Here is a 23,605-nt window from a genome sequence, read left to right as displayed (position 1 = left end):
ATAATCTTTTGCTTTTTATTGGGGAATTACCCTACCCAGCAAAAAAGAGCAGCAAGCAAGTGCCTCCCAAAGTTTGGAAGTTTCAAAAATAGATCAGGGAAAGCGTTTTAAATGTTTTCCTCTGCGTTTTTTTCGAGGGAACCGTTAAGAGCTTCACACAATCTCTAATTACAGATTGCCATCCAGCGCCCCCCTGCTTTGAAGAGAGCTACTGTGGGCAAATGTAAGACGAACATTTGAATAAAGAAAAAAAGAACACACTGTCATAAACTGGAAGGAACTCAGAAGTCGGGCACCTCGCTAAGCCATATATACCGTATACTGTACAGCATGCGCTGAATGCGGTATCCTGCTTTTACCTTGCCTTCCAATCCACATCAAGTTTGTGGCGACGCCATTACTGATGGTGGCTGTGATTATTAAAGTGCAAGAGGGGAGATCTTTTCACTTCGTTAAGGGAGCCCATATGTGCAATGGGGTCTCAAAAACACACCCGCAAAACACACACACACACACACACACACACACACACACACTAAACATTTGGATTTTACAGTCACATATTGGGAGGCATGTTGACCTACCATAGAAACAAAAACGGCTAATGGCATGAGAGGTTCTTAGTGTATGTTTGTGAATGTGTGTGTGTGTGTGTGTGTGTGTGTGTGTGTGTGTGTGTGTGTGTGTGTGTGTGTGTGTGTGTGTGTGTGTGTGTGTGTGTGTGTGTGTGTGTGTGTGTATGTTTGTTACAATCTCATTGCAAATGGAGAAGTTGTTATTGCAAATTACAATGTGATTACATTACACTTAGCAGACGCTTTTGACCAAAGCGACTTACAAGGAGGAAATTCAAGCAAGTACAGAGTGAGGGATCAGCACGGAGTGCAGCAGTGTACAAGTAATGTAGAACAGATAGAGTGAAAAATGGTCACGGATATACTGTATGTCAGGGGTTCCCAACCTTTTTCAACTTGGGGCCCACTCAAAATTGTCAAAAATGTTCGGGGCCCACCTCTGACCCAATTAAGAATAAAACTCTAATAACACAACAGCATCACACACCAAAATATGATTATTATTTTTGGAAAATGATTTCAAGCCCATAGGTTGGGAACCACTGCTGTATGTGATCCTGGATTTTACGCTAAACGTGCTGCACTCTGCTGCGTCATATGTCAGTTACTTTTACCTTCCTTTTTAAGTGAGTCATGTTCTTTAGAATGACATGAACTGTACACAGAAGTAGAAGAACGAGTTTTGAGTCTGTTTGTCCGATGGTGACTTCATAGCGAGAAAAAAAAGAAAAACAAGAAAAACAAGAGAAGAGAAAAATGATGCAGCAGGGCTGGGAGCACACTACACACACACACACACACACACACACACACACACACACACACACACACACACACACACACACACACACTACAGCCTGGCCAGCGCTGCATTCCACATTCCACCTCAACAGCAGGTGTAATAAGCCAGAGAAGCTGTTGTGAACACACACACACAGACCCAAATTCCTCCCCGACCATCACAGTTTAACCCCCCCCCCCCACCACACACACACACACACACACACACACACCACCACCATCACCACTCCCCAAGCCTACTCATCCCCCACCCTGAAAAAAAGAAACATCTCACAAAAGACCATGCAGGGAACACGTTATTGTCAGGAGGAGTTTTGAATTCAATGCGCATCTTCATTCCAAGCAGGATTTCGAACTGGTTCCATCTCTCTCTCTCTCTCTCTCTCTCTCATGCTCCCTCTCTCTCTCGTGCTCTCTCTCATGCTCTTTCTCATGCTCTCTCTCTCTCTCCCTCTGTCTTTCTCTCTCTCTCATGCTCTCTCCCTCTGTCTTTCTCTCTCTCTCATGCTCTCTCTCTCTCTCTGTCATGCGCTCTCTCTCTCTCTCTCTCTCTCTCTCTCTCTCTCTCTCTTCCCTCTCTCTCTCTTCCCTCTCTCTCTCTCTCTCTCTCTCTCTCTCTCTCTCTCTCTCTCTCCCTCTCTCTCGTTCAAAGCTGGTGAAATGCAGTGAGCAAGGTCAGCAGGAGAGCAGACTGCTAAATATAGTCTTGTGTGTTCATGTGAGGGCCAACGACAAGCCCTGCTCCTGACCGTGCCTTGTAATTGGGGAAAAAAATAAAGAATGAAATTACATGTTTATTTTTGAAAACAATTTTAATCTTCTCTCCACTCATTTTGGAGAAGAAGGGAAAAAAGAAAGAAAGAGAGAGAGAAGACGCCCACAAAGACACACACAAACCCCGGGATGGGCCCGCCGGAAGGCTCTTTTGGCTGGCTGTTTGTTCATTTGATGGATGTTCTCGAGTCCGCCACTCTGACGTCGCAAGGTTAACACTGGACCTGCCATAAACTATGCAGGATATGCACGTCTCCATGCAGCTGTAGCCAGGAGAGGAGAATGGAGACGAGAGGAGAGCGAAAAACAGCGACAAGCTCCCATGTTGATGTAACAAAAACTAGGGAACACACTTCTGCCTGCCTGAGCTGGCACGTGGCTCTCGCGCCTCTGACAACCTTCATGGCAATGGAAAGGAAGAACTTTTTTTTTTTTTACAACACCCTTCTGCTTTGTGTTTTGTTGTGCGTATTATTTGCACTGACTGCCTCTTGATGCATATTTTTTATTAATAGCTTGATAGGCCTACATTTTGAGAGACATCTTGTTATCAGGACCCTAATTTAACATTTTTTTTCATCACCAGCCAAAATGGCTAGTAGATGTTAATCTCACTAGCCAAACACACAATGGGTCAAAGTGGCTTGTAAGTTGATCTTTTCTACCAGCCAAACTGTAGCCTAATTTTTTTTGTTAATTTAGAGCCCTGCTTGTTATCATCAAATTATATAGAGATGCGTGCACGGTCAGGGAAGGCACCAACATTTACTGAACACTGATGCAAATGATATTCATGAGAAACCCATGGGGATATTAGGCCTATATTGACGCTACACTTACCAGAGGAGTTTGACTTCCCTCTTATTTCCTATCTGTCACCCTCCATTTTATGCAGTTTATAATACTTCCTTTCTCCATCTGCATTGTTGACAGGCCTTAACTTTCAGTCTCTTTTGCGCTCTGTCTTTAAAATGTCATAGGCATTGTTAGATTGTATCCTAAAATCCCATGCTTAGCCTATAGTAGCCTATTTAATGGACATCAGGCTGGTAGCTAATAGCCTGTTAAGGATTGAATGAAGATTTGCTTTTGAAGACAGCATATTATGAATAGGCCAACATTATTTCACATGGCATAGACCTAATTGTAAAATGTGAAGGTAAATGTGACAAAAAAGATTTTACATAACCCATCTGAAAAATATATACATTTCTGAATTACTGAAGTGACAATCATCCAAGTGCTAGTTGGCAATTTCCTGTCATATGATACACGTCACTCTTTCTATCCGTCAGTTGCCCTCTGAACATCCACAGACAGAATGCAATGTGTTTTTCATTAAGCAAGATTAACCGTATCAGTCAAAAAAAATCCATGTGCTTCAGGTTAGGGGAATATCAAGTAGCCCAAAACCCACACAAAATGATCTGACACATCCATTATTTTATAAAGTGTCTTCCTTAGAATTATTTCAAACGTTTGTCATGAAAGTGACTCTGTTGTGGCGTTTAAATCTGAAATGTAAGTCGCCTGCTCTGAGTCAGAAGCATGCGCAAAATGTGTGGCCACAGTTTCAGCGCAATAGCAAAAAACTATACTGATTATTTTAATGACTTCGCCTATATTTTAAAACGATTTAAAATCCAGTTAATCGGGCAAACAGTTCCAGTGTGAAAGTTCAAGCCCAATTTAAGGATTTGCATAGTGCTTTTAAAACGGTAGGCTAAATATCCCCAAATGCACCGTGCCGTTCTTGATGGGTAACTGATGTTTGCTTTCATTTGTGGGACTAACAGAAGGAAAACTAATGAACTCTTCTAGGGTGATTTTTAAACCATTCCTTTTAAAAGCTGCGGTCGGAATTTATTTTATTTGTCATGATCACCATTGCCTTATTTCTATTTCGTGGTGCCTGTTTTTTTTCCAACATCCTTTCCCCAGGATCCTGAACCATTTAACCCCCACAGCTTGTGCCTAGAAAAGCAGTAAATGCGTTTTAAAATGTTGAAAACAGAATGAGGTTTGAAAACCAAACAATAAAATCAAAAACAGTGACCACAGGCTCCACCATCTTAATTTCTTGATTTATCCATGTGGATTTCTTTTTAACCTCTCCCTCTGTAAGTTAAAGCAATCTTGTAGACTAGTGTACCAGCAATACGACCGAAATTATCTGGGTTGTTACGTCTGGTTTTGTAACACTGGTTTATTTGAAACGGAAAGAATGAAACTTTTAGTGTCATCACTGGAAATGGTCCGTATACGGCATTTGGAGAATATGCCACGAATAGGCTGTTCATCTGCAATTAACAATTTAGGTAAAGTACGAGTAAAGTCGAACCATAGGCTAAAGTTTCCAGTTCATCGTATAGCCTAATCTACAGTGCGCGCATGGGAGGCGCGTCTTGGTGTTCCACGGAGGTGAGATCATATTGACACAACGCGGAATGTAATGGCACGAAATATGCGCCGAGGTCAAGTAGCTACCTCCGGTGCATGTTCGCCCCCAGAAAATAATAGGCCGCTCACCAAGTGACAACATGTAAATGACTAGGCTAAGTCCTCACAGCATAACGTCCACTGTGAGCCCACAAACGTTAATTTCCCATTGCATGTCAGTTCAGAGCCACGGTGTATTACATTACTTACTTTATAACGCGCCGTGACAATGTTAATGTTTAAGTGATTTCTTCCCGTTTCGCCCCTGTGCCCACCACGTTACCCCTTCTGTATATGTTTCTCCCCTTCTCCCCTTTATTGGCTCTTGGCGGTTCTTCAAAGGGTCCGGACCCTGTAATTAGGAGGCGGGACCTCTGTCTCCCCGTAGAAGACTCTGCGCTCGTGCCGAGGCTACTCCACACTGTCCCGGGACTGCGAGCCGAGACCCCCTCTTTGTAGAGCTCGAGACTCTTGGGATTTGTTTCTCAGGGATGGCCGCATCGATTCTGGAGGTATGGAAAACTATTCTTTTCATCTGGGAGTTTGACGACCACGTGCCTATAGCAAGGTCTGCACGGCTAATTTGTAGTTTCTGTGTTTAGCGATTTTGCTGTCCATTCATAAGAGCGTCACTCTGTCTATAATGATTGGTGAAATGAGGCATTCCTACGGGTAAATCAAACGGCTTTGCATTTCACATTTCATAAGAATACACTGTAGGCCTACATGCGATTTCACGACCTGTTACTCAACTGTAATAGTTGTAGGCTACTTACTTCACTGTAACAACAAGGTTATAAATAGCTTAATTCATAAAACTCCATGCATGTCATCCTGAGTTTGGAAATGACTTGAGAAAGGCGAGGCAATGTAGCATGCAGCATGATGTCAAAACCCTCTGTGACCACCGGAACGCAGAGGGGACTCCTAGCCTAACCATTGCCAATGATGTAATATTTGGTTTATTGAAATGTCCTTTCAGATTTATTGACACTATTCAGACTGGAGGCTTCCTATACAGTAACACGGATGTCTGTTTCAGCGCAAAATGCATGTTGTTTGTAGTTGTTGCTTAGAAGACAGCTCCTAATATATGCGCTAAGTGTGCAGAACTTGCACGCACTCCGCCTGAAGAAAAAAAAATGCATGGTGCGGTCCTAAAGGGAAGTTAGGAACCCTACACTGCGCCCCACAATTAGGCTTCGGCAACGAACTTTCCATAGAACAGCAAAAAAAAACAGAACCCTAGGACATAAACCATTCTGGAAGAGCCTCCGCAGTTCGGACACTGGTATTACGGAGAAGTTAAGGACTGAGCGGTAATCCCCGTAAATGGGGTGCGCAATTAACCTGGAAACGGGAGCTAAAGCAACAGGATATGCCAGGTTAACCACGAGCGCTTACCAGGGAATGAAGGCGAAATCCGCGTTAAGCCCCCGGAGTCTCCTGAATCACACTGTCTGACAGTCAACGGCAAGACAGATCAAGCTGAGATTAAACTATAAACCGTTGCAGGAATCCAAGAGAATAGTTATTAGACATGGATGACGTATCTGGAGAGCTCGCTCTCTGCATAATTTCAGACTAGAGCTTGTTGGAGTTTAAATCCATGTGCTGTCTTCTGAAATCAGGATTTGTCAGATGTTGTACTTAATGTCAGATTATGCAGATTGTTTTGTACAGCTCAATTCTTAAAAACATTTCCATTTTACATCAGGGTGGCCTATACTCTCTAGTCACCTAAGCTATCAACTTTCCTGAAACTGTTGATTTCTTTTAGGCTCTGGTCTACTGGCATGCAGGTGAAATCCTAAGCACCTTATAGCTTTGGCCTTACAACCTGTCACATTGTAGAATACTAATATTTCGTCATAGTTTGGGCTCATTTATTTCAAGTAGGTAAATGCAACGGATGACTCCATGAACAATATAGGCTGGACAAAAAAATGTTGCAGATGCCATAATGTCAGCGTGGGTGAAAGAGGCGCAACTTAACACAATACCCCATTGTCAGACAGCAACCAGGGCTCATTAGATACACCATAGTGACTGACTGACAGACGTAAACATGTCTGACAGGATCTGTGCTATTTTCAAATGTTTTGCATATACAGTACGGGTTTTGTGGCCCAAAACTGACAGATGCGAAGAGCCCAGAATGCTTTCTGGCATTATCTGCCCTTGTCATCCATGTATGGCAGTGGCTTCATATTATAAAGTAAACAAACCGGAATAAAGTTAACAGCAGACAACCAAGTCATCTGAATCAGCCGTATTCGGCATCCTTTGTGTGTCTGATTTTGTTGAAGAGTTACAGCCCTTGATTTCATGGCTATTTACATGATGGAACCCCATGTGGGCAAACATTGTCCTCAGTATTTTTAACGTTTTGCTAACTCATCAACAAACCAGCGACCGCAGATGTTTCTCCATATTGTTTATCAGGCCCAGGGGGCCCCGAGTAGGAAGAGAAACCCAAAGAGGCAACCTTAATTACTGTCAACTGGTGTAGAAACCACTCGGTCCCAAACTACAAGCCCCCAACCCCCCTACTGCTCTCTGCGTATAGCTGAATATCTCAAAGTTCTCCATATCACAAATGAAATCGTTAATCAAATACCCAGATAAGAGTGAGTGTTTACCTGCAGCTTGTAGGTGTTTAATGTTTATGTTTAATGTGAGAAAAGCAAGCTTCAGTATATACTATTTGTGTCAATTGTAGGGTGAGCAGGTTGGTGCAGTATTTGAGTGAATTGCATCGTATTAGCCTGCTAGTGTGTCTGAACTATAGTGTAAGGTGATTGGCTGATGTATCTGCTAGTTGAATGTTTCTTTGAGCTATAGTGTAATCTGATTGGCTGACGTGTCCTTGTCCCGCCCCCGCCCCCGCAGGAGGAAGCGCGTTATGGCTCCAGTCCTTTGGCTATGCTAACTGCCACCTGCAACAAGTTCGGAAGCACCAGCCCCATCAGAGACTCCGCCACCCCCGGCAAGACAGGCAGCACCGCCCCAGGAAAGAAGCCCTACGCCCCCACCACCACCACCACCATGACCACGGACCTCCAAGCGCCTAAGAACGGCCGCGGCAGCGAGGGCCTTCCCGACTCCTACACCGCCTCCTACGGCGCCGGAGGGGGCCTCTTGACGCCCACGGGCAGCCCGCCGCCACCCACCGTGGGCGGCTACGGCACCGAGTACAACCCCTTCTCCCACTCCTTCCAGAGCACCGGCACGCAGGACCCCTCGCTGCTGATGAGCAAGGCCCACGCCACGGCCGACTGCCTGACTAGCGTCTACACCTCCCTGGACGTCACCCACCCGTACAGCTCCTGGTACAAGACGGGCATCCACCCGGGCATCACCACGGCGGCGTCCGCCAACGCCACCTCCTCCTGGTGGGACGTGCACCCCAACTCCAACTGGCTGAGCCCGGCGCAGCCCCAGCCCGACGGGGGCCTGCAGGCTTCCCTGCAGCCCGTGCCGCCACAGACCTCCCTCAGCCCCCAGCTGCCCAGCTACAGCTCTGACTTCACCTCCCTGAACCCGGCGCCCTACCCCTCGGTCGGCCTGGGCTCCTCCTCGCACCTGCTTCAGTCCTCCCAGCACATGCTGCCGCAGGACATGTACAAGCCCAAGCCGGTGCCCAGCGCGGGCATCATGGAGAACTCCATGGGCCTCAAGTCCCCGCCGGGCACGGGCCGGTACAGCGGCGGGGGCGGCGGCGGCAGCACCACGGGCCGCTCCACCTGCGACTGCCCCAACTGCCAGGAGCTGGAGCGGCTGGGCGCCTCGGCCGCCTCGCTGCGCAAGAAGCCCGTGCACAGCTGCCACATCCCGGGCTGCGGCAAGGTGTACGGCAAGGCCTCACACCTCAAGGCCCACCTGCGCTGGCACACGGGCGAGCGGCCCTTCGTCTGCAACTGGCTCTTCTGCGGCAAGCGCTTCACCCGCTCCGACGAGCTGGAGCGCCACGTGCGCACGCACACGCGCGAGAAGAAGTTCACCTGCCTGCTGTGCAACAAGCGCTTCACGCGCAGCGACCACCTCAGCAAGCACCAGAAGACCCACGCCGAGGCCGGCCTGCAGGGGAAGGGCGCGGGAGGGGAGGGCGGAGAGGCCGGGGACCCCAGGGTGGAGGACGCCAACGCCGACCCCAATGGCGGCGCGGTCTCCGTGGCCACCGGGCCAGGGGTGACCGGGTCCGATCCCACCACTAACGGAGAGGAGAAGAGCAACACGGGCAATGGCGTGGAGACGAGCAGTGGACTGCTGGAGATCTGACCTGACAGGACCGGACTGGACTTGGGTTAACTACGGCTGGGCCTTGCTGTTCTATCGGTGCTAAGCGGGAGTACAGAAGTACTACGTGCGCGTATGTGTGAGGTGTGGTTTTTTTTTTCTTCCTTTTTTTCTGTGAAGGAGGAGAGAGAACAAAAAAGACGTTTATATGCTCAGAAATAGATTTTTATTTCGTCTCTCTCTCCCTGGTGCTGTGTGCTGCGAGCCAGAGTTGAGAAATTGGACTGTTCGTTCAATGTAAGCCAGCAACTTGCAAAAGGAAAAAAAGAAAGCCGAGAGACTTTCACAACTGTAAAGCTGCTGGATGCTGCACACACCAGCACACAGATACACGCAAACTCAAACACACGCGCACATGTGCACACACTCTCGCACACACAAGACACGTCTACACACATACACACACATGCAAACACACTAGCATATACCACTAAATCACTGGGAGAACCTCTTATGAAGACAATTAAAACATTCCGAAATATGCAAAGTTGCAAATATTGTTTGGAGTGTTGAGTGAGTTACACATGTATCACTCAGCTGTAATTTTGGCATTTTTCTCTGAAACGCTTGTGAAACAGATTTGTGATGGTATATATTTGTATAATATACATTTTGATTTATATATACAGTATTTTTTATATTTATATAATGCGTATGTTAAAAATATGCATTATGTACAATATAAAATGATTAAAGTATTTTCATGATGAAGGAACATAATGTTACCAGATGAGCAGAAATGATCATGCTCGTCTTGAAGTGACTGAATAGTTGCTATAAATGTGCAGTTGTTGTTCTTTACAAATATTTTATTTTTTTCTCTCATTTTCCATTTAATTTCCTAATTTAATTTCCCTTTACTTCATTTTTAAAATTATATAACTTATGTCTTAAATTATGAGAGAATAATCTTGCATTTCAGAAGCATTGCTCAGTGGCTAAAAGTCTGTAAGCTGGCCAGTTAGGAAAATAAATTAATTGTCTTTTTTTATTTGACTATTTATTGAGTGTTACAAAATATGAATTTTGCAAAGTGGTGGTGGTGGTGCGTAGTTATGATGATTCTGTTTCCATTTTCCAGTTTGCTTTTTAATGTTATTTTCTCATGATGCGTCCCACTCTTGACTGTTATCATGCCTGTGACTTTGCTGAAGTTGAACGTGCCTTGTAGCCAGGACTGTACATATACAGTGACAAGAATGAGTCGTTTTTGCCAATAAATTTTCCAATCATATTCGTTTTTATTTGTGATTAATTTGTGTCTTCAGTAGTTGGACTCTCTGAGGACAGAGAGCACGGATGAAGGCAGAACCCTGAAACGTATGCTTTACTCTGCTCTAGAAAAAAACCTCAAACAAACAACGAAACTCCTTGTGCAGCTAGACCTTTGTGTCTTTTTAAGTGTGCGAACCAACCCTCACTTTTGTGACTGAAGTTCTTGACAGCCATTGCTGTGACAAAGAACATATCAACGGGACAAGTGATAGGGCCTATTTCTGGAACAGAGTATAACTTTTACCATACCCTTATTAACATGGAGGGAAATGTCAATTGACTGTAGCATAAGGATGGAAACGCCAGGCTACTATCATGGCTGACTCCTCCGTAACTTACCCCCACATACTCATTAACCCTTTGAGGTGTACGGATTTTTCCCAGTGGTTCTAGAATTTCTCTCATACATTCTACTGCTCACAGACAACCTACTGTATTACAAATCCCACTGAGTCTTTGTGACATCATAGTGAGAACTCAAAAATGTTACTATAATTCTAATCACACTGTATGTGATGGCAGTCCTTCCGAAGTCTGAACAAGTGGCACTCAAGAAGCACTCTAGAATGTCTCTTTTTTTATTATTATTATTTAACTGACTCCTAACGCCAATGCAGTGTATGGAGGTCATTGTACTCAACAGCAACAACGAATAATGGTCCAGGCCAGATTACTAATTGAAGATTAACAGTTCAATGGAATCTTCGTTATAATACATAGCTCAATCCAGTGAAACAGTAAGCTAATGGTGGTGCTAATGAATTGCTTTTCTTTAGCAGTTGGAGAAATAGTGTCAGTACTCAGACCTACTGTATATTCATAACCTAAAACTTGATCTCCAAACACACGGCATAGCAGCATGTGAGAGGAGTGTTATTATTTAACATAACTCCATTTATGCAGCTCTATGCATTACTGAATTTCATCCGACTCTTATCCTTACAGTGCTATGGAAAGTGCGGCGGAGGCCTTTGTGTGTAAGCACGGTGTAATGAGATGATTGCTATGTGTCCTATCACGTCAAAGTGGGGTTGAATAAAGTAAACATGTTGGTTTATTTAATTTCCCCACCGCCTCCGCTAATGTAATCAGCGCTGGCGAGGTGAAGGATGCCCAACACCACACCACACCACGGCACCACACTAGCCTACTCCACCAAGGGACTACGCACAAAATATACATCTGGGGCAGACAGCTGCCCAGTGCAAATATTAACTCTGCTCTTCACTGTGGTCATCTGACACAAGCAAACAGTGGGGGCGCACGATGAGCAACGGCCTCTTTCTCAACAGCCTCTCTCTGTCTTTTATTGTTTTTTTTTTAGATTGACATCCATTCCTCTCCTTTTTCATTTTTTTCATGAACCCTTCACACAATACCACTTCCTCCCTGCCCCCAACCCCAACCTCAGCCTCATCCTCCCCTTTCTTCCTCCTCTGACTCATCTTCTCTTCTTCTTCCTCCTCCTCCTCCTCTCCACCTCCAGCTCTGTCTGCATGCTCTGTCTCTCTCCACCCCCCCCCCAGTCTCATCCTCCTCTTCCTCTTCCTCCTCCTCCTCCTCTACCTCCTCTCCTGTTGTATCCACTTCTCCGGCTCTCCTGTCTCTCTCTGCCTGAGCCCCCATGGCTGACCAAATACCTTAATTAGTTTTTGCGGCACAAACAAAGCCGTTCACTCAGATGAACTCCCCCCTGCGCACAATGACCCCTTTCAGCTCGCCACTGTAGTTACGCTTGAGGCAATTACGCCTCTCCACTGTCTGAGCGGAGTCATTTAACTCCTAGCACTGCTCCTGCAAGAAGTCAGGGGGGGTTGGTCTGAGGAGGTGGGGAGAAGGAGGTGAGGTGAGGTGGGATTGGGGGGGGGGGGGTGTTGGGAGTGGGCCGGAGGGGAGGAGAGGAGGGGAGGATGAGGAGGGGCGTAATTGCATTGCTTATTGGATTGTACCTGAGGCTACAAGGCCCCTGACAAAGGATTTCAATTAAAACTTAAATGGAGAGCTGAACAGAGCAATCCACTGGCATTAGTGTTCGCTGGGCCTGATTGAGTGTCACTGAAGTCACCTTCAGTCTTTGGGAGAGGGAATAATAATAATAAAAAAACCAGGTCTAAATTGCTAGTGTCGTATTTTGCGCAAGTTTAATGTATCATATTTACTCGTAGTATAATTTGGTGGTCTAGCTTGTCTTGAGCAATTGGACATTTGAGAAATTTGCCTGCTGCCACAGTTCAACCTCTCCTTTTCTTACCGTTTTAAAGAACCGAAGCAGATTTTTTGCTAAGATGTTTTTTAAAAGTTTGGGTTGAATTCATTCAGGCCTTGATGGGTTTGTCTTGCAATGCGATATTGAGCTTTCTGTGTGGAAACTTTGAGACTTTGTCTCTGCATTTTTTGATGCTGTAAGTGTTCTATTCTTTCTCTACTCTGTGTGATCCATGTTCGGTGTGTGTTCTTGTAAATCCGGTCAGATGTTCCACAGGTTTTCGCTCTCCCCACAGGGCCTACCTCACGCCTTGCGTTTTAAAGCCCCGCGAAGCAGGCTGTGGCCTTGGGACCGATGCTATTTCCATTTTAATTGGCACAATAAAAGTTAGTTATGGTTGCAGGGTGACACCCAAAGAGGAAAGGGTGGGGTCCCCAAGAGCAAAAGGACCTGTCCTTACCCCCCACCCACAACCACCCACAAGCACCCTCCCCACCCCACCCCACCCCACCCTACCCCAGGCCATCCACACCACACTACACCACCACCCACCCATCCATCCACCCTCACCCCTCACCTCCACCACCAACAGAAACCTGCTCCTAACCAACCCAACCCAACCCAGCTCCCAGCCTACCACACCACTGTCCCTCCGCAACACCACCACACCACATCCCCCCACCATCCATCCCATCCCACCCCATCTCCTCACCTCCACCACCCCAGCCAACCTTATCCAACCCAACCTTATCCAACCCAACCTTATCCAACCCAGCTCCCAGCCTACCCCCACCACCACCACCGCTGCCAGCCTCACGGTGGCAGATCCCCCAGCCCATCCCACTGCACCACACCCCTTCCCATCCCACCCCATCCCACCTCAGCCCTCCGCGCCGCACCCCACCTCATCCTAGCCCTCCGCGCTCGCCTCTCGTCGTGCTTCCCTCTCGGCCTCATGGTTCCAATTTAGGGGATCTAATGAGCTGTAGTTGAGGTCAATTTATATAAAACATCTTGGGGCGGACTCTGTCATCAGGCTCTGACATGTTTATGGTGGTCTGAAGTGGGCACGCGGTCCAGTCCACAACATAAAAGAAGGACACAGGGAGACAGAGCGGGGTGTGTCAAAACAGGGAGGGGGGCACTAAAGGGTGTGTGTGTGTGTGTGTGTGTGTGTATGACCATGAGTGTTCGCGAGCATGTGTGTCTGTGTGCGTGTGTGTGTGTGTGTGCGGGATGGTCAGTGGCCTGTTGGCATTTCGGTTCCCTTTGCTTTTTATATAGCCCAGTAGCAGTGGTAACCTTGCTTTATTTCATTTTCTCTCCGTTTTTAAGACCGAAATAAAGGAAACTGGCAGAGTTGGAGAGTCACTTCTTGTAAGGCAGTGAGCGAAAAAAAAAAAGATACATATATTTTTGGTGGCACATGAGAAAAAAAGCAAGAGAGAAAAGAGAGACTGTGTGAGTGTTCTCCGTTCCACGTCTTCCTTTCATTTTCTCTGAGCGCGCCTTTCAGAGGACGTTCCCTTAGCTCGGCGGAAACATTTTTGATGGCAAAAAAAATATCGGTGGTTTCTTCATACACTACATGCCTACTACAAATGCAGTACGTTGTGGGAGGAAAAACTGCTGTTAAGTTATTGACACTGCACAAGACAATTAACAACAACCATTACAAAAGCTAACAGAATTCCAAAACTGTTGCATTTGAACCCCTCCCCACACACTTTTATGAACGGATTACATGAAATGCATTGACAAATGACAATGTAATGCAATGACAACAAAGCATACTTCTTCCAAATACAAATATGCAAATTGGATAAGTCTACTGTATGTCACAACACCCTTTGTCTTTTAATGTCCTCCTGACCTCCCTCACTCGGCACGGCAGCTTGAGAATGGGAATACGCGACGAAACAAAGGCCCAAGCTTCCTCTGTCCCCCTTCCTAAGCCCTTGGGTGAAGGAGGGGGCATCCTCTCCCACAGGACAAAAGCACAGGTGTCCACAGGTGTCCCTTGTGCCTCTTCACTAGGAGAGGGAAGGGGTCAGTGTTGGGGTGGGAGGTGTGGCGATTTGTGGATGGGTGGGGTGGGGGGTGGTGCGGGGTGGGGTGGTAAGACGGAGTCCCCAGGCCAGAGCAACAACAACAATAGTTTACAAACAAGATAAGGCCACAGAGAGTACTGGAGAGGGACAAGAGCGACCCTCTGTGAACCAGAGCCAAGATGTGAAGGGTCAGCGCAGGTGAAGATGGAGGCCTGATAGCCTCAAAAAAGGAAGGAAAGAGAGCATTAAGTTTTGACAAAAGGTGAGAAAGATTGATCATCATTGCCCCCAATTACAATCTTTTGTTTTGCTTCCATCAGCTCGAATGCTTGAGTTGTACTCAACCACCACCCCCTTTTTTTTTTTTCAAATGGCAAAAGGGCTTTACGGGCTTCTACTTCTTTGAGCGGGACTGCCCGTAACTTTGGAGATGTAGGCAAACGCACCACTAAACGAACCAATTCTGTTTATAGGGTCTGTGGGCAGGCTGCGGGCGACTCCATGCCCCTGTAAAAAGATAATGTGTTCCCTATTTAATGTCCTCCGGATGACAAATTGCTTCCAGAAAAAAAAAATGGAAGCTGAGGAAATGAGTTGTGACACTTCAAAATAGACAGTCTCTCTCTCTCTCTTAATTCCTCCAAATGCATAATTCTGTTAGAGGCTAATGGGTCTCTTCAGTCATAACGTCCTCTTCTAAGTTTTATTAACTCTTATTTGTAAAATTGAGCATGCTATATAGTTTTAAAGGTCCTTTTGATATACGCAGTGAGCGTGTGTGCCTGTTTTATTTTTTTCAGGAGTGCCCTGGGTTTAGGATATCTGGCAAATTCGGCCCAGGGGAGACCCCTATTTCAGGCTGGGTTTGCCAGATGTGAGGCTTTTATATAGTTTTACAGTCCGTTGGGATATTGTGTCCCCCTACTAGTAGTAAAAAATAAACTGTGGGGACTACACAAAACATCCTGCTACGACTGATCAGGTTTTGAAATTTAAATCACAGTCGCTGCCAAAAGTCTTTATTGTCCATTTTCTTATATATTGACCACATGGCCCAGTGATGAGGTTTCTTATACGTGGACAGACTTGGATAGCCACTGCGGTGCGTTTTTACATCACAGGCAATGCGCCAGTAATGTCTTTATAAAAATGCTGGGAGTTACACATACCAAGTTGGTTAAACAGACCCTGTTGAAATGGTATAAGGGGCCTAAAAACTAGCCTATAGGGTTAGTGACTGAATTGGCAGCAGAAAATATGCACACCAAAACGCAACAGTGCCATGTGGAACACTGCCCTTCACTAAACGGTCACTATATTAAAGAATGTCATGTTGCCATGGTATTTCTATTCTGACACACTACCCAAACCATCCCTGTTCCTTTTTTCAGAGGAGGCCACTAAATGCTTCCTGGGGAACATTTTAAGAGGGGATGGAGTTTTAAAGGAAGAGGAGAGGAGAGGTGGCTGCACAAGAAAAGAAAGGAAGCACAGAAAAGGTGACAGTTACAGAGTCACAGTGTCACAGTGTGAAAAAACAGTATGGATTTAGCCAGAACATTTATAAAGGAGACTGACAATAAATGACAGAGCGAGAGAATGTGAAAACACGTGTGCATGTGTGTGTGTGTTTGAGAGAGAGAGAGAGAGAGAGAGAGAGAGAGAGAGAGAGAGAGAGAGAGAGAGAAAAAAAGAACAAATACAGGAACAAGAACAAGAGCTAGAGTCTGTGAATATGAGAGAGATGGAGTAAGAAGGGGACAAAAAGGAGGATAAGAAAGACACAAATGGAGAAGCAGAGTGAAAAAGAGAAATAGAACGAGAGAGAGAGAGAGCGAGAGAGAGAGAGAGAGAGAGAAAGAGAGAGAGGCAAGGCAAGGCAAGAGAAGTGAGTGATTTGGGTTGGATGAGAGAGGAAGGGCTGGCAGGGTTTTGGCGTACGGAGTGGAGTGGAGTGGAGGAGTGTGGTGGTTCAGAAGTCCTCCAGCGCGAGGCGCCAGCGTGTCCGGCGGGGGCCCTGACCATGAGACGCTGCTCTGGGCTGCGCTGCGCTGCACCCCCCCAGAGCCATGGCCACAACACCCCCCCAACCACCACCACCACCACCCTCCTCACTGTCCCCCTCCCTCTCCCCCCATCTCTTCCACGGCGACTGGCAGGCAGCGAGCGTGTTGCTGGAGCTGCTGCCGCTGCATGTTTATTTAATATCCCCGAGAAATTGAAATATCTTTGTGGGTTAACTCACACACTTAGGCGTACACACACACACACACACACGCATAAGCACACACACTTAAGCACACAGACATAGGCACACACACACATGCGCATGCACGCACGCATGCACGCACGCACACGCACACACACAGCTCATACAAATGCACACACACACATGCACACACAGAGCCGCACACATCATGCATAGGCCTATACGTATAAGCACAGGGACAAACGTGTGTGCTTATGCACCAACACTTCCACACATGCAAATATAAACATACACACACAGACATGCCAGACACACATACACTCGCCACTTAATGGAAAAAAATACTTAATTCACTTGATCCTCTGCCAGAAATAGAAAGAAAACATCTTTTTTACATAATGTTTCAGAGCAGAGCGGGCAGGGAAAAATGTCTGACGCGGCACTAAGCATCCCAACTAGGGGAGAGAGAGAGAGAGAGAGAGAGAGAGAGAGAGAGAGAGAGAGAGAGAGAGAGAGAGAGAGAGAGAGAGAGAGAGAGAGAGAGAGAGAGGGAGGCTGACATACAATATGTTGATATTTTAACATTTCATTCAAATGACAATGGGTGGACACCTCATAGGAATGCATCTGATTTAATACTCTTATTACAATTGGTGAAAGGACATGAAAGAAGTATCAGAGAAGTATTGTCCGAAAATAAGACAAAAACAATGATAACACAACATGATGGAAAAATGACTTTTTCCTCTTTAGCTATTTCTATTGCTTGTTCCTAAATGTATAGGATAGTTCTGGGGTTGCGAAGTTCAAACTGTCTGGTTGAGTGATGATGCTAGTCTTTATGCATGGTGTGACGGAGGTCATCTTGCACCTGTTCACCCCCCTCGGGGATCGAACGTGCGACCTCGTCAACTACATCGGTTCGGAATGGGAGACACAGTACGATACCGCTGGGCCAAGAGACTAGTCTCTCGGCCCAACGGCACGAGACTGTATGAGGCTATCGGAGGGAGGTTTACCAACGTTCCACGCCAACTCTGTGCTAGTTAGCCTCCGTTACACTCTCCCCCTTAAACCTCACTCCCATCCGGGTCACGGCACCACTGTGACGGAGGTCATCTTGCACCTGTTCACCCCCCTCGGGGATCGAACGTGCGACCTCGTCAACTACATCGGTTCGGAATGGGAGACACAGTACGATACCGCTGGGCCAAGAGACTAGTCTCTCGGCCCAACGGCACGAGACTGTATGAGGCTATCGGAGGGAGGTTTACCAACGTTCCACGCCAACTCTGTGCTAGTTAGCCTCCGTTACAATGGGGAGCATGCTATAAGCATGGGTGTCTAGAAATTAACTAAAAGCGCAAAGGCACGTCTCCGACTTTTTGTGTGTTGCCCATAATGACTCTCATCATCGCAGAGGGATTCTTTCAGGCAAGAAATCCTTTAAACAGCCTCGGTTTTGGACTGAGAGCAATCCCCTCTGTCTCCCCTCCGCCCCATCTCTCTCTCTCTCTTGTTCTCTCTTCATCTCCTCCTCTTCCCTCTGCCTCTCTTCTCTTTCCACATTTCCTTCCTTCTCTCTATCGCCATGCATTCTCCTTTCCCTCTCTGTCTCCCTATCCCTCTTTCTCCTCCTTTCTTTCACTATCCCCCTCTCGCTGTCTCCCTCCCTCCCTCTCTCTCCCTATTTCCTTCCCTCTCTCTATCGCCATGATTCCTCCTTTCCCTCTCTCTCTGTCTCCCTATCCCTCTCTCTCCCCCTTTCTTTCACTATCCCCCTCTCGCTCTCTCCCTCCCTCCCTCTCTCTCTTTCTCTCCCTCTCTCTCTCTCTCTCCCTCTCTCTCTCTCAGAGCCACCAACCGCTGCTCCAGCCAAAAATAACACTGTAGCGCCACTCGAACCCGCGCCTCACCACAGCGCAGCCCGGCCACAAGAGCAGTAGGGATCAAAACACACACAAAAAAGGAAACAGAGCATATTGAGAGAGAGAGGAAAAAATTGTTCATATAACTCAAGTCATTTCTTTAAAAGATATCTTGAATCTGCTGATGATTTTGGCTCGAAACAAAATGGTACGGGATGGGGGGGGTTTGAGGGCCGAGGGATCAAATGCAATGAATGCCAGGCCGAGACGATAATGTGTGTGTGTGTGTGTGTGTCTGCGTGCACGCATGCGTGTGTGTACGTGCATGGATGTGTATCTGTGTGTGTGTGTATGTGTATGTGTGTGTGTGTGTGTTTGCAGTGTAATATTATGAAAAAACGTTACTATTTGACAAACAGATGTACTTCTCTGTGTAAAATCATGATTTCTTCTTAATGTTGATCACTGCATAAAAAGTGATTTCCTCTGGTCATCAGCAGTGTTATGGTGTTGTCATTAAGCTCCAACTTCGTAACAGTAGTTAGATTAACAAGTTATATGGCAGCACATGAAAAACCACAGCAGGCAGAAAATGATAGGTTGGAAAACAAGGCACATTAGTACCTCACACAGAAGGAATAATACAAGACAGACATCGGGAGCTCTGTAAAACACAAACCACAGTAATAGTATAATTATGATATCCATGCTTGTTCTTCCTCGCTGCCTACTTTTATCACTTCAGCAAATGACATGACGTCTGACACTCGCTGTGCATGTCTATATGTTTACCTTGCCATAGCTCTTAGCTCTCTTGTGTGAGGAATGTCTACTTTTTTTAACAAATAAAATGACATTTTTTTCCTTGCTAAAAATCTGTTTACCTTGTGCACCCTTACATTACCCTTTCTGACATTCTCCCCATACAAATCAACAGCTAATATGGTAATGATGAGTTGCACAGTCAGTGAGCTCCTCAGTTTAACACATCACACTCCACACGCTGTAGGTCCGTGGAACAAGCATAACTAAATTCTGCCCTCTTCAGGTAAACCAACGTATAACATTTTTGTATAAAATGCTTTTCCAGCACAGAATATAGTGTCTTCATGTGTTGTGCTTTATTTAATTTTTAGGACAGTTTAGAAAATTCCCAAATTTAGTTAGAATATTCAATAGCATTCTGTTTAAAGGGACACTGTGCAGGAAATGGTCAAAAAAGGTACTGCAACTATGCTGCTCATTGAAACTGGGCTGCCTATTGCCACATTTGATCTTTACATTAAAGTTTACTAAGTAATAAACAAATATTTTCTAGTATGGTCCAAGTGGAGTCATTTTTGCAGCAAAAAATGTCTATTTTTGGAAATTCAAAATGGCAGACCATGGAGAAGATCCCCCTTTTCATGTATGAAAAGTGCAATTTTTCCAGTCATAATGAATACTTAGAATTTGATGATGGTGGTAAGTATTCATGAAAAAGGTAACATTAGTGAATGGGCAGCATGAATTCTGGAAATAAACAACTAAAAATCTCACACAGTGTCCCAAAGGGACATTTCTATTTACTAGAAAATATTTGTTTATCACTTAGTAAACTTTCATGTTAAGACAAAATTTGGCAATAGGCAGCCCAGTTTCAATGAGCAGCTATAGTTGCAGTACCTTTTTTGACCATTTCCTGCACAGTGTCCCTTTAAGTTACCATCCAAATGTATTATGGAAAGCTTTCTGATGTTTTATTTTCATATTTTAAAATCTCCCACCTATTTTTTGACCAAGTGTAGCCTCAGATTACTGTAGAGGGGCCAGTCGACGGGCCTACAGTATTCACTCTTAGCTGAAAAGACTCAACTACATCACAACAGCATCAATACGACAATGTAGATAGTCTTAAGTAACCGATTAAGACTTGGTCATTACCATTTTGGTGACAATGAGGTCATAACAGAGGCTCAGCGCTACGGGGTTAAGTAATTAATAACAAAAAAGAAAATTGAGCCTTTTTAGGTCTTCAAAATAGAACACACTCAAAATATGTTTATTTGCACAATTTAACCATTTTCAACAAAAATAAATCAGAAAACACAAAAAGAGGCATAATGTCATCGACCCAAAAACGTTTTTTTTTGTTCTTTTTTCGCCTTAAAACTGACAGTCAAGAGACAGGAGGCACTTTTGCGTGAAGCATTACTGTCTTCTCTGACTCTGCTATCTCCCAGTTTTGTCTGTCATTGACAAAACAGCACCAATGTTTCCAGTTGTGAAGGAATTGTTCTCGGCATATCTCATGCGCTGATTTCACAACAACAGTTTGTGTAATTGTGTAATTGCCAATCAGTGAGAATGAAAAAAAAACAAATCACATCACAATTAACTGTCTTTAAAAGTTATTATAACATGCCTTCACCTTTATCAAAGACATCACGGAGAGGAGGCCACACAGTCACTCCTCACCCCCTGTAAATAACTGTCCATCAAGTGACAGTGTAATGGAAAAACAAATCACATAACCATTAACTCGGTTTAAAAAGTTTAGTGTTTCCCATAGGCCAAGTATTGCATAGCTTTTTTTGTAAAGCACATTGGAGTGCATTAGTGTAAATTGCCTTGCCTATAGTGCTACCAACTGCTCCCCCATGCCTGTGCAAAACGGTTAGGCCAATGGAGGTGTTATGTGTGTACCTCATTACCTCCAACAGAATGTCAGACTGTTGATTTTTTTTCTCTCTCTCTCTCTGGCTCTGTCTCATATATGTGTGTGTTTGAGTGAGGATTAAATTATCAAGTCGAGTAAAAGAGTGGAATCAGTTTGTGTTGCTTGGCTTTCATTTTGCGGTGCCATGCCTCAGAATGGTCCATGTATGAGAAAACCTGGAGCTGCTATAACACTCCATCTTAATCAAAGGAATCACTTAGTAGAGGTCAGTCCCACCCACTCTAATGACTCCCTCAGGCCCTGCTATCCACTTCCAGAGGTCACCAGGTAGCACCTGCACGGCAGAATCAGGGAGCAGGTCAAGATGACGCCTGCCTGGCACATGCAAGTGCTATTATGTGTCTTTTTTTTGCAGTGATGGGCAACATGGATTGAGAAGCTACAATCCAGTGCCACGTATTCCCAATGACCTGTTTTCTTATTGTCCTATTGCGACAGGTAAATAGCTCATTTGGAATATGTGGCACTGCATTATACAGGGTTCCCACACCTTTTTCATGAACAAATTCAAGCACTTTTCAAGCACCAAATGTTCAGTTTTCCAGCACTTTTAAATAGGTTGCGGGAAGGGGGTGTGAAGGTCCTCCCCAGAAAATGTGTTTTTAAGATGAAATTTCCTGCATTCTAATCAATTTTAGGGTGTCGAATGGCAAATCCCATCTGACATCTCAATCCCTCAGATTTTTGATGTATCTGAACAATTTATTTCTATTATTTTTCTTACTGAGTTTGACTTGACACAAATTTCAAGCATTTTCAAGCACTTCATCAAACATTCAAGCATTTTCACAACTTTAAAAACACTTAATTGGAATTCAAGCATTTTCAAGGAATTCAAGCACCAGTGGGAACCCTGATTATAGCTTGTGAATCAAGGTTGCACATCGTAACTGATTGTTTGTCTGTAGTCAGGCAGTCTTCTTGAACTGAGATACAGCACAGTACGGTGCCTCTTGAAAGTGTTGTTTTGGACCCTCCTCGTCTTTGTTCATGAATTGGTGGTGAAGGCCTTGAGGAGCAGGTCTGCTGCCAGGCCTGGCGAGATCTCGCCCCGGGTCACCCTCTCCTCCAGCTGGGGCAGCACGGCGCCCACCGACGGATGCTCCTGGAAGTGACGCAGAGCGTTCTCCTGAATCAGGCTCCACATCCACACCTTCTGCTGGCTGCGTCGGCGCTTCAGGAGCTCGCCGCTCTCCACGCCCACCCCCTTGAATTTCAGCATGGTGTCCCACAGGTCAACGATGCCCTCGCCCGTCTGCGACGAGACTCGCACCACCTTGGGTCTCCAGGTGGTGGACTTCTTCCTCATCAACTTCAGGGCGCTGGTGTACTCGGCCTGTATTCGACGGGCCGGCACCACCAGGTCCCCGTCCGACTTGGTCACCACCACCAGGTCGGCCATTTCGATGATCCCCCTCTTGATGCCCTGCAGCTCGTCGCCTCCAGCCGGGGGGATGAGCAGCACAAACATGTCGACCATGTCCGCCACCGCAAACTCAGACTGCCCCACACCGACCGTTTCAACCACGACGACGTCGTAGCCCGCTCCTTCGCAAAGCACGATGGCCTCGTTGGTGGTCCTTGTGACGCCTCCGAGGGTTCCTGAGGTTGGGCTAGGCCGAATGAAGGCCTGCATGTCTCTGGATAGTTCTGTCATGCGCGTTTTGTCCCCCATCAAGGACCCTCCTGTTGTGCAAGAGGAGGGATCTACAGCAAGGACCGAGACTTTGTGGCCTTGTCCGGTTAACATCTTCCCCAAGACCTCGATGAAGGAGGATTTGCCTGCACCAGGAGGTCCGGACAGCCCAACGCGGAAGGCCACAGGTTGGTTTCCGTTGGCTTTCTCCTGTGTCTGCTTGTAGGCCAACACCCTCTGCAGTAAGACTTGGGCTAGCTCCTTCTTTCTAGGGTGCTGCGTCTCGACCAAAGTAATGGACTCTGCAAGTGCTGCCCTGTGACCTGTCACAAGGCCATCATAGAGCTTATCCAAAGATCGTTTCTCCCTTTCAGTCAAATCCACAATATGACAGGGGGCTGTGGAAACAGATCTGTTTGATAAGCAGACCCCCAAACAGCCATTCGAGGTTAAATTCCCACTGTATTTCCACCTCAATCTGGTTTGACTGTGCATTGCAGACCGAGAAGGCAGTCGCTGGTATAGTCTGAACAATCCACTGTAGAACCCCATAATTTGGCACTGAGGACCCATGACCTTAGCGATCTTGTCCAGTGTTGACGACAGCTCTCAACTACATGCAGTCCAGGACATATTTGGTAAAACGTTTATATAAGCGGTAATGACTTACGTACAGGTCATTGAAGCAAAGACTATCTTCCTCACTGCTTTCAACCAGAGAAAAAACATGCGACGAAGTTGCTCTGACGTCAG

At 45.9% G+C, this 23,605-nt stretch overlaps 2 protein-coding genes across 2 annotated transcripts; one reads left to right on the top strand and one right to left on the bottom strand.

The window, feature by feature from the left end:
• Positions 1-5,005: 5,005 nt before the first annotated feature.
• Positions 5,006-10,179, top strand: sp7 (Sp7 transcription factor). Its single transcript, XM_063214872.1, has 2 exons — positions 5,006-5,101; positions 7,482-10,179. Exons 1-2 carry the CDS (start codon positions 5,081-5,083, stop codon positions 8,868-8,870), a joined length of 1,410 nt encoding a protein of 469 aa, XP_063070942.1. The 5' UTR covers positions 5,006-5,080; the 3' UTR covers positions 8,871-10,179.
• Positions 10,180-20,275: 10,096 nt separating this feature from the next.
• Positions 20,276-23,601, bottom strand: mmaa (metabolism of cobalamin associated A). The gene has a single exon (XM_063214873.1). It carries the CDS (start codon positions 23,423-23,425, stop codon positions 22,205-22,207), a length of 1,221 nt encoding a protein of 406 aa, XP_063070943.1. The 5' UTR covers positions 23,426-23,601; the 3' UTR covers positions 20,276-22,204.
• Between the last annotated feature and the right edge of the window lie 4 nt (positions 23,602-23,605).

Source organism: Engraulis encrasicolus, chromosome 14 (genome assembly GCF_034702125.1).
Source record: "Engraulis encrasicolus isolate BLACKSEA-1 chromosome 14, IST_EnEncr_1.0, whole genome shotgun sequence".
Taxonomy (NCBI): domain Eukaryota; kingdom Metazoa; phylum Chordata; class Actinopteri; order Clupeiformes; family Engraulidae; genus Engraulis; species Engraulis encrasicolus.
Note: the sequence above shows the minus strand (reverse complement) of the source record. Positions and strands in the feature narration are given on the sequence as shown.

Bases quoted from the DNA above. Each gene is read 5' to 3' on its own strand.
- sp7 (XM_063214872.1), top strand. From the start codon at position 5,081: ATGGCCGCATCGATTCTGGAG. The intron at 5,102-7,481 runs GTATGGAAAACT...CCGCCCCCGCAG, and splicing joins TGGCCGCATCGATTCTGGAG to GAGGAAGCGCGTTATGGCTC.
- mmaa (XM_063214873.1), bottom strand. From the start codon at position 23,425: ATGGGTCCTCAGTGCCAAATTATGGGGTTCTACAGTGGATTGTTCAGA.